At 40.2% G+C, this 12,777-nt stretch overlaps 2 protein-coding genes across 6 annotated transcripts; one reads left to right on the top strand and one right to left on the bottom strand.

Annotated features, from left to right (window-relative positions):
- The first annotated feature begins 61 nt into the window (after positions 1–61).
- LOC116195319 lies at positions 62–5,439 on the top strand. The gene is made up of 10 exons (XM_031524422.1): positions 62–246; positions 876–1,094; positions 1,468–1,604; positions 1,783–1,827; positions 1,922–1,975; positions 2,553–2,657; positions 2,802–3,005; positions 3,185–3,270; positions 3,834–4,774; positions 4,864–5,439. The coding sequence occupies exons 2-10, from the start codon at positions 914–916 to the stop codon at positions 5,130–5,132; spliced, it is 2,022 nt and encodes a 673-aa protein (XP_031380282.1). The 5' UTR covers positions 62–246; positions 876–913; the 3' UTR covers positions 5,133–5,439.
- Positions 5,440–7,645: 2,206 nt separating this feature from the next.
- Positions 7,646–11,778, bottom strand: LOC116195320 (SKP1-like protein 21). 5 transcript variants are annotated; one of them, XM_031524428.1, is made up of 10 exons: positions 11,614–11,778; positions 10,921–11,168; positions 10,103–10,324; positions 9,738–9,929; positions 9,550–9,660; positions 9,355–9,433; positions 9,104–9,204; positions 8,807–8,988; positions 8,545–8,678; positions 7,646–8,266 (listed from the first exon to the last, which is right to left on the bottom strand). In XM_031524428.1, the coding sequence occupies exons 2-10, from the start codon at positions 10,954–10,956 to the stop codon at positions 8,253–8,255; spliced, it is 1,071 nt and encodes a 356-aa protein (XP_031380288.1). In that variant the 5' UTR covers positions 10,957–11,168; positions 11,614–11,778; the 3' UTR covers positions 7,646–8,252. The 5 variants fall into 5 exon arrangements, with proteins under 5 accessions (XP_031380288.1, XP_031380285.1, XP_031380287.1 ...); XM_031524425.1 differs by having other exon boundaries at positions 7,646–8,272; positions 11,614–11,777; XM_031524427.1 differs by having other exon boundaries at positions 7,646–8,169; positions 11,614–11,776.
- Positions 11,779–12,777: the final 999 nt, after the last annotated feature.

Genomic DNA, 12,777 nt, shown 5'->3' with positions numbered 1-12,777 from the left:
GTTTATTTGTTTTTCTTTTGTCTATTCCCCCAAAGAAGACGACGATTGCCCCCACCATCTCTTTCATGTGTTTCCCTTCTCTTTTATAACATGAGACGACGAGATCACTCTCTCTCTCACTTTCTTTCTCGGTGATATTCGCTCCCGCCAAGCACTCCACCGCCTCTCCGCCGGCGACGCAAATCTCTGATTATCACCGGAATCGGTTCCGCTAGTGTCTCTGATCTCTCGCCCGCTTTACTCTTGGTACGTGAACCGATCGCGGTTGCTAAGCGCCTGTCACTTCCTACTTTTTCATTCAGTATGTACTTCTGCAGTCTGTATTGATCGACGATCACGTAATCGCGAAAACTTCCTTCGTTCAATTGGATTGAATCCTTATGTTCTCTATTTGGCATCTGAGATGACGGATTACGCCAAAACATAAGGATTCATGGAGGATTTCGTGTACTGAAGTTCTCATGCTTTGGCTGATAGAATTGCGGATTGGTTTTAAGTGGAATCGACAATGTGTTTCGTTCTTTATCAATATTAAATGCGAAATTTCGTGGATCGAGCAGTTTCTTCTCGTACATGTGGAATGGAGCCTTCTCATCCAATTCAAAGCGTTAAAATACTGAAGTTTTGATCTATGCACTTGTTGGATTTTCAGTCTATGCTGCCATGATGGATTCTCTATTTTAGAACTGCAGTGCTCGTGACATATACATTGTCCTGTGTCCTGATGCTTTGACGGAACCCAAAATTTGTTCTGACACTCGATACTGCTCAAAAGCTAGCTCTCGCCGATATGCTTGTAGTTCGGTGATGGGGATATTCCTAGCTGTCCTGATAGCTGCTTATTTAAAGAGTTGCTTACCGCTCCTTCTTTGCAGTGCTCTCCGTGAACTAGCTCAAAGGATCTGCTGGATAGATGTCAGTTGCAAAATTCAGTACTTCAAATGCCACTGACTTATTGAAATTAGAGGAGGGGAATGATCCAGTGGACACTTTGTTTAAGCAATCAATTGTGAAAGATCCCTTCGTCTCTTTGATGAAGGCTAGCGACCCGCCAAACCAGTGGATCCAAGTGCTTCAAGCTCTAGACCAGCCAGGTACTGTGAAAATATCTTCAGATTATAGTTCATAGTATCAGTCCACTCTGTGGAGACTCTTCTTTTTCTTTTGGATTAGTCCTGTGTAGACTTTAGCTTATGTGTGTCCATAGCTAATCGAGTAAAGATGCTTTATCCCACCATCACGCGCTTCGACCTCCATCTTTAGGAATAGCGGATGCGTACGAATAATCGGATTGGTTTAAGTACGTAAAGGCTATTATCTACTGTTGGCTGTTGTTCGGCCCGTTGCTAGCCAAATAGTGCAATCTGGCATCTGACACACCATAAAAATATGTTGGTTTTATCTTGATATGGCTACAGTTTCTGGCTATTTATATAGTTGGCCATCCTTTGCCTACTGTTTTCGCAGATTCACGAGGTTGGCCTTTCCTTTCTCCTGTAAAGGTGCAGTTGCAGAAATGTGACAAGTGTCGCAGTGAATTTTTTTCCCCTATTAACTGCAGAAGACATATACGTGTTCATCATCGGCTGAAAATTCTCGATAAGGTTTCCTCTCATCTTGCACATTGTTCAGTTTTACCTTTAACTTTCTGTTATGCGTCTTTCATTTCTTTTTCTGTTTATCTGAGTCCATCTGTCCAACTGGTAACTGAATATTGTATGATTATGTGAGATGTTGATATTTACTCCTTTATAATCGTATCTCTGTTTCTGAAACTTGTAGGATACTGGCAAAGATAGAGAGCTATTGGGATCCTTTTGGAATAAGGTGAGCTCTTTCTACCCCATCCTTTAGATATTTCCCCCTCCATGGGAAGTTGCTCCCTCGATTAAATTTTAACTTGTTGCCCCTTTTACTGCAGCTGTCCGCAGAAGAAGCAAAAGAAATTGTATCTTTTAAGAATTTGACCTTAGAGGTAAGCTTGAAGTTGATAAAAGATGTCTTTGGTCATTTGCTGTTACTGTTTTCCTTAGCTTTGAAATTCACTGCTTGTAATAAATTTGATAGGGTTTCAAGTAACAGTGAATACTGTTCTTTGCTCATGCAAAAGTTGACTTAAAATACGCCCATGTTGCCTCCTTTGCGAGCACTCATTTTTATTCAACTGTTCTTAATGTCCTGCATCTTCAAATCGAGGACCCACTATTTTGGATTTATTTGTGATCTTAGACGCCTTCTTTTCTTTAATTGTAAATTGTAGGAATGAGATGGTGATGGAAAATTGAGATGGACTTTTCTGGTCCTCAGTAAGAATTGCCTTTGTTGAGCCAACACTGACCCTCTTTGTGACCCTGGGTGCTTTTCTGGTGGAATTTGGTTTTGAAGTTAATTTAGTTCATTGATTTATTTTGAATTATAAGGTATGTGACACCAGAGTGTAGTTTGTGGTATGCTTGCTCATGTTGAGCCAGTATGTGGTTCCTGCCTTGTTTTTCTTTTAATTTAAAACTTCCGCATTGCCATTGCTGTAATTCATTGATGATTTCTTGTAGGGAGTTCCTGGGGCAACAATAATAAAGAATTTGGCATCGCTAATTCTTCGACCGGGATTTTCTCCTCTGTCACAAGCTTGCAATAGAATTGGTGGAGATCTTTTGGTGAGTGAACCCATTCTTTTCCAGTATACATCAATTAGACATTTGTACTGTCTATTTGTCTGAGCTAATTTATCAATCTGTTTGTCTATTTTATTGATCATCCTCCCACACGCCAACACGAAAAAAACTATCTATCGCTTGCAGGATATCATCCAAGCTAGACCTTCAACATTTCCTCTTTCTGCGCAAGAATTGTTTCGCATCCTTGACAATGCCAGTGAAAAGACATTCTTATGTGGGCCAGCTTTATCAATGCAAAAGTATATTTTTAACGGAGAAGCTGCAAAAATTGGTCTTGAGGCAAAGAATATAATTGCATGCACCAGCTTTTTCTTGGAGCAACAACTGGTAATCTAGTTATTTTATGTTATTTCATTGTTTTTTCTTTTTTTTTTTATTTTTAAATTTTAATCTCTCTCTGTCTATTGCAAGTTGCAAATAAGCTACACATAAATTCAGGTGCTTACTTTATTAGATCTGTTCGGGTCACACTTGTAACTGAACCGAATATTTATGATTCCACATAGGTTAAAGCTTGGATAGCTCACAAAGATGCTGAAGCTTTGAGATGCCAGAAGTTGTTGGTGGAGGAAGAAGAAGCAGCGCAGAGAAAGTATGTTGTGTGCCAAACAACTTTGCAGTCATTTTTGCTTTAAATCTAGGTGCTAAAACTTTAAGCTATTTTGTTTCTGTGGGAAGTGATGTCGGGGAAAGTAAAAGTAACTAATGAGAATGACATGAGATCTCCAAAATCTAATTATTGAGAATTATGTGAGAACTGCACTTCACAATTGGATACTGTTTACTATACAATTGACTTACTATCTTTTGAAAAACATATTGGAAAGAGTGGCTTTGAATGGGATGTCCTCTCTGTTTACCTTCTTGGGGACCACTGTTGAAAGGTCGGAAGATACAAAAGCCTTGAACAGAATTATGATACCCCGTCACTAATGGAGGGCCGGTGAAATTGGTGTGTGCTTCCACTAACAGGATATCCGGAAAACCTGGTTCGTTATGTTTTAGCAGATAAAAGTGGAGATGCCATGGAATATTGAGCACAATTAGTAGGCAAGCTTTCAATTTTTCCACTGCATTTTGACGAAACTTTTTTGCACATGAGTTTACTCCTTTTCAAGTTGGTTGTGACTCAATTTATTTTTCCGACTTCTGCAGACAAGCCAAGCTTCTGGAAAGGAAAAGGCAGAAAAAGCTCTGGCAGAAAGCAAGAGATAGTAAAGTGGAAGAGGAGAGGGATCATATTTTGAAGAAGCTTGACTCATCCAAGGCTGGGCCATCTGCAGAATCATCAGGGAACTTCACTTCATCGGTTTCAGAGATGTCCGTCTTGGATGAAGCTGCAGATAAGTTCGCTTTATCTCTTCAAATTTCCCAACATCCTCGAGATGCTGAGGAAGGGGACTCTGAAGCTCAGGCAGGTCTTGGATATAATTATATTGATCCAGTCATGTCTCGGAACATTAAACCACAACAGTTTCAAGGAAACAGCTATCAGAATTCAGGCAATGGAGGCAATGGCAGGTGGAAAATGCCTTCGAGGTCTTATGCTTCGTCTCATGGCTTTCATGGGATTCCCAATAATCGAGCATTGAGGATGGAAGTCAAGCAAAATCATGAGATGAAGGACGTCAGAGCATCAACTACGGTCAATAGCATAGTAAGAAGTTGGAAGCCAAAACTTGAAAATAACGAGAATAGGAAAGTTAAAGTGCCGAGTGATGCTATTCATCAAAACAGTCAGAGTAAGAAACAGGAGGTTCTGATTGGCTCTATACCGATCACAATAGAAAGCTGTAATCATCTCCAAGTTCATGATCTGGAAGGACAGGAAATTGACGTGGCACTGGCAGAATATGGCCCATTGAAGCGTAACATCAACGAGAAGATCTGCAAAGATGATAATATGCAGCTTCCACCAAATGTGGATCCTTGTCAAAACTCTGAGATGAGTGATAATTGCCAAGTTCATGACACGCCAGCTTCTGCACCAGAAACTGGTAATTCTTCAACTCAGAACTGTTTACTGGCAGCAGAGCCCAAAGGATCAGAAAGTTTATTCTTCTCCAGTCATGTTGCAAAAGATTTTCTCGCTCAGAGTAAGTCAAACATATACCATTCATCACTATAGATTCTATCGAGGTTCATATATTTCTAGCCTCTGAAATTCGTTTTCTTGACTAAATAGGATGGAAAGAAGCTATTTCAGGTGACCATGTAAAGTTGGTGCTATTTCCAGAATCCAAACCCCAAAGATCGCGAGAGACTCAGAATTGGCCCCAAGAAATCTCGTACTATAATAATAAGATGAGCACTCTCGGAAGTGCAGAGAGCCGTGTTGTTGATGGAGTTGCAGTTGAGTCCATGTCCTCTGTGAATGGTACCACCAATTTCAGAGTGAAGCAAGCAGCGGGTTTGAAGAAAAGGTACGTGCCAAAAGTAAGAGCCAGTACCTGATTCCGGTGGGGGAGACAACAGGAAACGATCTGTTGTTATACAAGCATGCACAGGTAAGTAGGAGGTACCTAAAATTGCAACTCTCAACAGAGGTACTAGTTTTATCAAATGGTCTTCTGCTTGGAGTTTAGAGTAGTTTCATCCTAAAAGATCTCTTCTAATTCTTCGCTTCCTGCCCATGGTACTAGTAGAACACAAATGGATTAGTCAGGTCTCCTTGGCATCAATTATTTAACTCTGTAATAAGAAAAATTTTGGCTGTGTTCATGGATATATTAAGCTCCAATTCTCAACCGGTTTTCCCATACTTATCATTTGATGATCCAATCCCAATGAAAAATTGAAGGCTGCATCTCTCTGAATGTAGAGAGAGAACTTTGGTCCAAGCTTTACAATACCGTCGACAATGAAGTTAAGCAAGGACCAGGAGGATCTTCAGAACAATCATGTTTAAAATATGCGTGGACTCTGTGCTGTCCTTATTTTCTTTCAGTCCCGATTTAAAAGTTCCACAGAGGTTGCAGTCTTGCCATACTGAGATGTGCCTGAAGAAGCATTAATTGCTAGATCCTTGCAAGTGAGAAGCCCCCCTGATTTTGGTGTGAGTCTTCAAGGTGTTTATGAAGGTTGAAGCCTCGGAATCCAGAGACTCGATGAATAAAATATCACGTGCCCCTCGCGGCAAGCTCTGAAGCACAAGATGATGGATTAGAAGTGCTCACAGACCGGGCCACCCACCGGCTCCATTGTGTGTCTGGGCCTTCAATCCATTTCTAGATGGGCCTTTGGCAAAGATGGAGGCCCAAGTCAATGGGCAGACGCATACAAAACAATTCTAACAGGGTAATGTGCCCGCGATTCGTTGTGGGTGCAAAAGTTTCCTCTGACCCTGCTGGATTAGAAGTGCTCGCAGACCAGGCCAGTGCCACCCACCGGCTCAATAGTGGTGTCTGGGCCTCCAAACAATCCACCTCTAGATAGGCCTTGGGCAAAGATGGAGGCCCAAGTGAATGGGCTTACTCATACAACAAATTACTTCTAATGATCCCGATCTTGAGTTTTATTTATTTATTTCCTGATCGATGGAATCTCTGTTTAAGGCCAATTCGTTGAATATCTGGGTAAAAACACAGTGAAACCTTGCCCGTGACCCCGGTGCATTTCTCGATTGACTTGCCGCCCTACCCTGAGAAGATGGAATACAGGGAGGGGAGAGGGGGAGAAGAAAATAATAATTAGTCAAGAGCCACTTACCCATTAAGTACCGGGGATTTATGATGCCATTAACACCACCGCCCCCCTCCCACTCTGACCGAAAACCCTTCGACCGTTTCTTTTCTTTTTCTTTTCCTTTTCTTTTTTTCCTTTTTTTTTTAATTTAATTTTCAATTTTATTAATTTTCCAGAGTTAAAAATACATATATAATAAAATGGGCAAAAGTGAAGATTTTATTTTTTTTGGGGGCTATAAAAGGGGTCGGGGAGGCAACCGACGTAACAACTCCCACGAGGCGTAACCAAGGGTCTGAATTCATTACTACGACCCCAGTGGGGTATCAGAAAAATATCACCCATCCATAAATCTATAGTCGAAATACTACTATCGCAAGCGAATTCGATGACAAATGGGGGAACCCTCCGCTTATTTGCTCCCAAGTCTCCACTCGAACCCTCGACCTAGTGCTTGGAATATCAGCTCGTTACAAATTGAGTTACACCTCATTGATAAAGAAAAAAGAAATTATGCTGGGCAAACACCTGGATATTATAAATTTTACCTAATCAAACACTTTTCAGTTAGTCAATTAAGAATTTATTTCATTTAGATTTAATTTTTTAGCATCTAAATGTTTAGCGCTTTAAATTAATTGTCACCAATCACCATTCACCAATCACCATCAGTTCCATATATTAACACCCGCATCGATCAGCCAAGGGGAAGAACTGGACCACATATACAACTAAGGTATCTATATTCTATACACTGTAATTTATACTTTTATACTATTATTTTTTATACAAAGCCTAAACTCATCTTATAATCTCAAATTTTTCTTTCATATAAATATTATATACCCTTCCCTTTAATTTATTAGTTAAGGACCATTACATTAAGGACAGCATAATAAATTCAAGATATAACCACCCACTCAACCTCCCCTTTCTCCCACTCCGCCACACCTACTCTATTTTCTCATATAAATTGTAGCAAATTTTTTATTCCAATCTATTAATTTTCAATACAATAATTTTACGTGTAAAAACACAATTTTACTTACATTTATAATTTCACTACTTGTTGCAATGTTCATAACAATGTGAATCCATATTCAAATAAATCTTAATGATTTAATACAACCAGAGTATAGTGTGAGTATGTTCTAATCGATATCACGCGCTTGGCCCAAGTCGTACATTTAGTTAAAAAGTTAGAAATCCACTCCAACAGTGGAGGGAAAAAAATTATTAAAAAAAAAACTACTTCAAAGTTCAAACAATCGAGCAAAGCAAAGAACAGATATAAAAACAATTGAAACTTTATTGAACAATTGCTCACTAGTGTTCCTAAACAACCCATACGAGCTATTTGCCGTTACGGAAAATTTTATGACTAAAGGAAGGTAACAAAGAAAAGAACAAATGATTGCCACCAAAACAGCTTACAAGAAGGAACTAAGCCATTGCTTGACAGTTGCATAGAATCCCAACAAGAAAGAAAGGATCAAAGGCACATGAGCAGGATCTACTTATGATAATCCATTCAATCCCCTGCAGTGCTCTTTCCCTTTTTTTCCCCCTTTCTGTTCTCTCGTTCATCTTTCACTCTCTTTTTCAGGAGATATCGAAATAAAGACCAACTCTGATGATGTGTAAGAAAAGACATCAGATCTGCAACACGCAGCCCCCACTCACCAGAAAAAAAGGTGCCGATCTCCGGGCAGGAAGCCCGCTTAGCATCCTCTCCCAATTCATGCGAGGGGCTCCATGTTCCAGAGGGAAAACCGCCGATGATTATGTTTCTATCTCTGATTCAAACCTGCTAATACATGAACTATTGCATGAGATGGCAATTCAGTTCATATCTTTACATGGTGTGAGAAGCTGAGCCTTGGAACAATGTTAGTATCGCCAATCTGTAGCTTCAAGAAATAGAGTTTTTTGGATGAATCAGAATATATTGCTGCATAGATAACTCTTCCTAGACAGAAAATTATGTGTGAACCCCTTTACTGAGAAATCTCCATTTGGCTCCAGAGGTTTACAGAGTGTGTGCATAAATCCCATTCCCTCAATTATGAAAAAGATCAAGGGAGATGACATTCAAACTTCAGGTTCATATAACAAGCATGTAATTGAAAAAGCAGGAGGGGAAAGGTCACATTTCATAGAAATGGAACAGAAGATAACATACTTATGCATTTTCTGCTGGAACTGTTGCCATTCATAGATGACGGTATTAACTTCCTCTCTTGGCCCAAAGACAAGATTTCCTGCATCCTCTCAGGCCAACCCGAGTTTAATCTCCGTGCAAAATCCTCGACTTCTCTGCACAACATAACATGCACATTTAAACAGATTTCCTGAAGACAGAATAGCGCCAGCAAATTAACCATATTATTTTACTGCAAAGTATACTATCGCCCATAATACAGTCAGACTATACACCATCTTACCTGTCAAGTTCTTCCTTCATGGCAGGATCTAAATCATCATCGATGAAACTATCATCAAATTCAAGTTTCTGTGAGAATGCGCAGCCAGAAAAATCCTGGACTTTCGAGGCTTTGCTCGGGGTGGCCACCAAAATATCATTGACTTCAGCATTATTTTGAGTCAACGGAGCAGTATCCACTTCCTAGAATATCAAAATGCACACAGAATAAAAGGATTACAGTGGTTCCCAATACACTAATGAGAAAAATAGACAAGACAGGCAAGGGATGTCTGCAGTGCGGGAACTGGCTGCTAACATTTTGAAGATTCTCGTCGGCCTTATTTGAGGAAGAATCTCTTTGCTCCTTTCGCCTCCGGTTTTTCTTCTTATTCTTGCTAGTTTTAACTCCCTTTGTGTCTGTTGACATCAAGCAGTTAATGAAAAGCAGTAGCAGTGTGCCAAAAAATATATGAATCAATGTTGTAAAATATGTCCTAGAAAAACTCATGAAAAATGGTTTCCATATTCTGTACAACGACAAATATTAAACCGGTGGCTACACCCTACCTCCATCTCCGCCATTTATAAATGACAAGAGGTCATCTACCGAGCGATCATCCACCTGCTCCTCCTCAACCTCAGCATTCTGCAATACATGCAAAAGCCACTTGATATTAGTAGATCACACATGTCGAGACTTGGAATAAGCCTTCAACCTAGTATTGAGGTTAAATTTTGCTTTGAGTATATATCTGCATATACCTTAAGCTTTTCTCGTTCTTTTAGTTCTTTTCTTTTTCTTGCATATAACCTATTTAGCAACCGAATTCGTGGATCATCAGTAATGTTTCTCAAGGGCTCCAACTTCTCCTCCTGCCAGACAAGGAATTCATATTCAGGACCAACTGTTATACAAAAGTGTGTGGGCAATCACATCGGTAGTTACCGACCTCGGTAAGATCGTCGGGCAAATGAAATGTCTCACGTATCTCTTCAGGCGTCTTTCCTTCGATGATTCGAGCAAGTGCACGACTGGTCAAATCCACCAAAGGTTTTAACTGAAGGCTGTCAGCAGCAGATGTCAATTCACACAGCCTTTTAGTATCCATCCGGATGAACTTCTCATCAAATGTTTTGCGCTCCTATGGAAATAATAAATCACAAAAGAAAGATTACATTCACCCAAATCAGTCATCTTTCCAACGAAATCATCTCTAATTGATACAGCAGTGACATTGGCAATCTTTGTAAGCAGATTAAAACAAATAAACTGAGAGACAAAGAAAAAGTGCATAATACTGAAAACAGAACAAACCTTATTGGAGCGTCCTGGTATTTGATGAAACCGACAGTAGTCGAGTATTAAGCCTAATATAGAAGGATTAACTCGTTGTGGAAGTAAGATAGCATAGTTTTTGGAAGAACCCATCCCAGTTTGGAGTACTTCTCGACATATCATTGGACAAAACATGGCAACCTCTTCTTCCACTTGTTGTATTGATCCATCAACAGTTTGGAGCCAGATGTATGATTTCATCTTGATAAGTCAAACAATATAAATAAATATAATCAGTAACCCAATTGAAAGTTCCCAAAGTAAACAAAGAAAATAAAATATAAAGACCCTTATGAAAGCAGTTCAGAAATTAGCTCCTTCAATCAATCAATCTACCGACGATTTCCTTGCTCCCCAAAAGATTTGAGACAATGAAGGATGAAATAGGAAAAGATTCATTACATCACATATGGTGAAGGAGTAGGCCATTTGGTGAAGAATCAACCATATGAGCCACTGTAAAACCTTAAGCCTTACACTCAAGTTCAAGCATTCCATAACAAAAACTAAGCTAATGGTCAAGTCCTTCCAAAACAAATGGTTCTACCTCATATTCAATGTAGAAATATCAAATGAATCATTTTGCACTTTAAATTCTTCCCAGTGAAATACAAAGGAGAGTTCTATAATCCAAACAGACCATAAAGGGCCCCCATTTCCAGGAAAAAATAATTAGAAATTCAAATATTTCCTGAGAATAAGCTTCTTCTTCAGATTAACGTGACCTACCGCTTTTGGTATAAGTAAAATGACCCTGGTATAAGTAAAATGAAATCCAAGAAAATGAAGATACACACCTCTGGTTTGACAACTGCCATGGCGCCTTCTGACATCTGACTAAGAATGCTTCCAGCAACTTCTTATCACCGGTAGACAAATACAATAATTACGGAGAAAATGGAAACTCAACCATTGCCAGCGAGCAAACTGAAGCCGATGGTGGATGTGAACTCTGTCTGAATGCCTCTCGAAATAATACAACACCAAATCTGCTCAACATAAGTATTATTACTCCACTGGAAGGCCTCTAATTGAACCAGTCCATCTGTCAGAAATCAACCGTACAGCAGGGAAAAAGGTGGACAATGAATCACGAGTCCTAACTTCAATATCCGAAGGTAATTGCAAGCAAATGACAAATTCAAAACTCAAGATTGATCATTTTTTCCATGAGAACAATCTCAAAAGCTTCAATTAATCAATTCCTCGAGCAGTGTCCACAATTTCCGCGATAACCGAACAGAAGGCTATTAGAAAGGGGAAAAAAAATGTCAACTCGTGACATCAACAGCAATTGCCACTTGAGAAACGAGAAAACTAACGAATGATCGGGAATTCAATAAAATTGAGCTAACTCGACGATTAGGTATCCTCCTAGAACCTTAAAGCGCGCGAGATCAGCAACGATTGAAATTGAGCAAATTCACTCCACGTAGAGACGAGCTGACCAATAAATGGACAGAGAGGAATACGCAGGATTAGAGCCGAACCTCGGAAATGGCGGTAAAATGCAGAGGCGACGACGATAAGGAAAAGCGGAGCGCCGGAGCTAGGGTTTGTAAGAAAAGGAAATGAGTCTCTCTCCCTCCCTCTCTCTCTCTCTCTCTCTCATCTGCAATCTCTCTCCGTTCTTCGATTTTCCCTGTTACGATTTGTGTGCTGGGGGTGGCTTCGGTCGCACGTGCGCCTATCGGAGATGGTTTCCCATCGCACGTGCTGGTAGTTAGGGTTGAACGCCTTGGGTGGTTGGCGTCCGGAGGTAAATCTGTGTTCTCCTGCCAACTGTACCACTCCCATTTTTCTGGACAACCTTAATGGGCCTGAAGCCCTCACCTAATGGGCCCATGAGATCGGCCCACGTCAGTTCCATTTCCACGTGATATATATACCAGACGCGCGCGCGCGCGCGCACACACATATATATATATATATCAGAGATGATCTTTGGCAAAAATCTCTTCTTTTTTTCCAATTAATCTCTTTCTCGGTGATGCTTTCAGCTAAATTGACTGAGAATGCAATGCCGCTCCGACATCAATTTAACCCTAACTATGAGGTCATTCCAGTGGGATTTAATCCTAATTACGAGATCTTTTTAATGAGATTCAAGATCATATCCAGCTAATTATTTTTCTTCTAAGTTTTCTTCCTATAGTATAGATTGCAAGTTTCTTGGGCAACGGGTATTTATATTTTGAAAATTTCATCGATAGAATGATCAGATCTCATGATCTCTTACCGTAAGAGAACATCAATAATACCTACAATACCTTCTCCGACCAAACTCTTAAGGCTGGCCCATCCAGCAGACAAGCCCGCCCAGGCTGTTCTTCCTCTTTCCTGTCTTGCGACACGGTCCAAATTAGGCTGAGAAAAGGAACATGCGGTTTTTCGGCTTCTTGTTGCCACAGCCTCATCCATTTACAGCGCAAATAATAGCAAGCACGGCCACCGCCTCGCATTGTCATGCGACGGTAAGATAATGGGGTTCCCAATCCCGAGTGACTGACTCAAACTATTATACAACTATCACTCAAGCACACGTCAACAGCAGCTAAGCATTAGGTAGCCTGGAAGAAATTCCAAACATCAGTGACCTGAGATTGGGGCCTACATCGGTGACCCTTCCCCCGTCAAAATTTTCAAGGTTTTCA

The sequence above is a fragment of the Punica granatum genome, chromosome 2 (genome assembly GCF_007655135.1).
Source record: "Punica granatum isolate Tunisia-2019 chromosome 2, ASM765513v2, whole genome shotgun sequence".
In the NCBI taxonomy this organism is placed as follows: Eukaryota; Viridiplantae; Streptophyta; class Magnoliopsida; order Myrtales; family Lythraceae; genus Punica; species Punica granatum.
The sequence above is the reverse complement of the archived record's forward strand: the minus strand, read 5'-3'. Positions and strand labels throughout refer to the sequence as shown.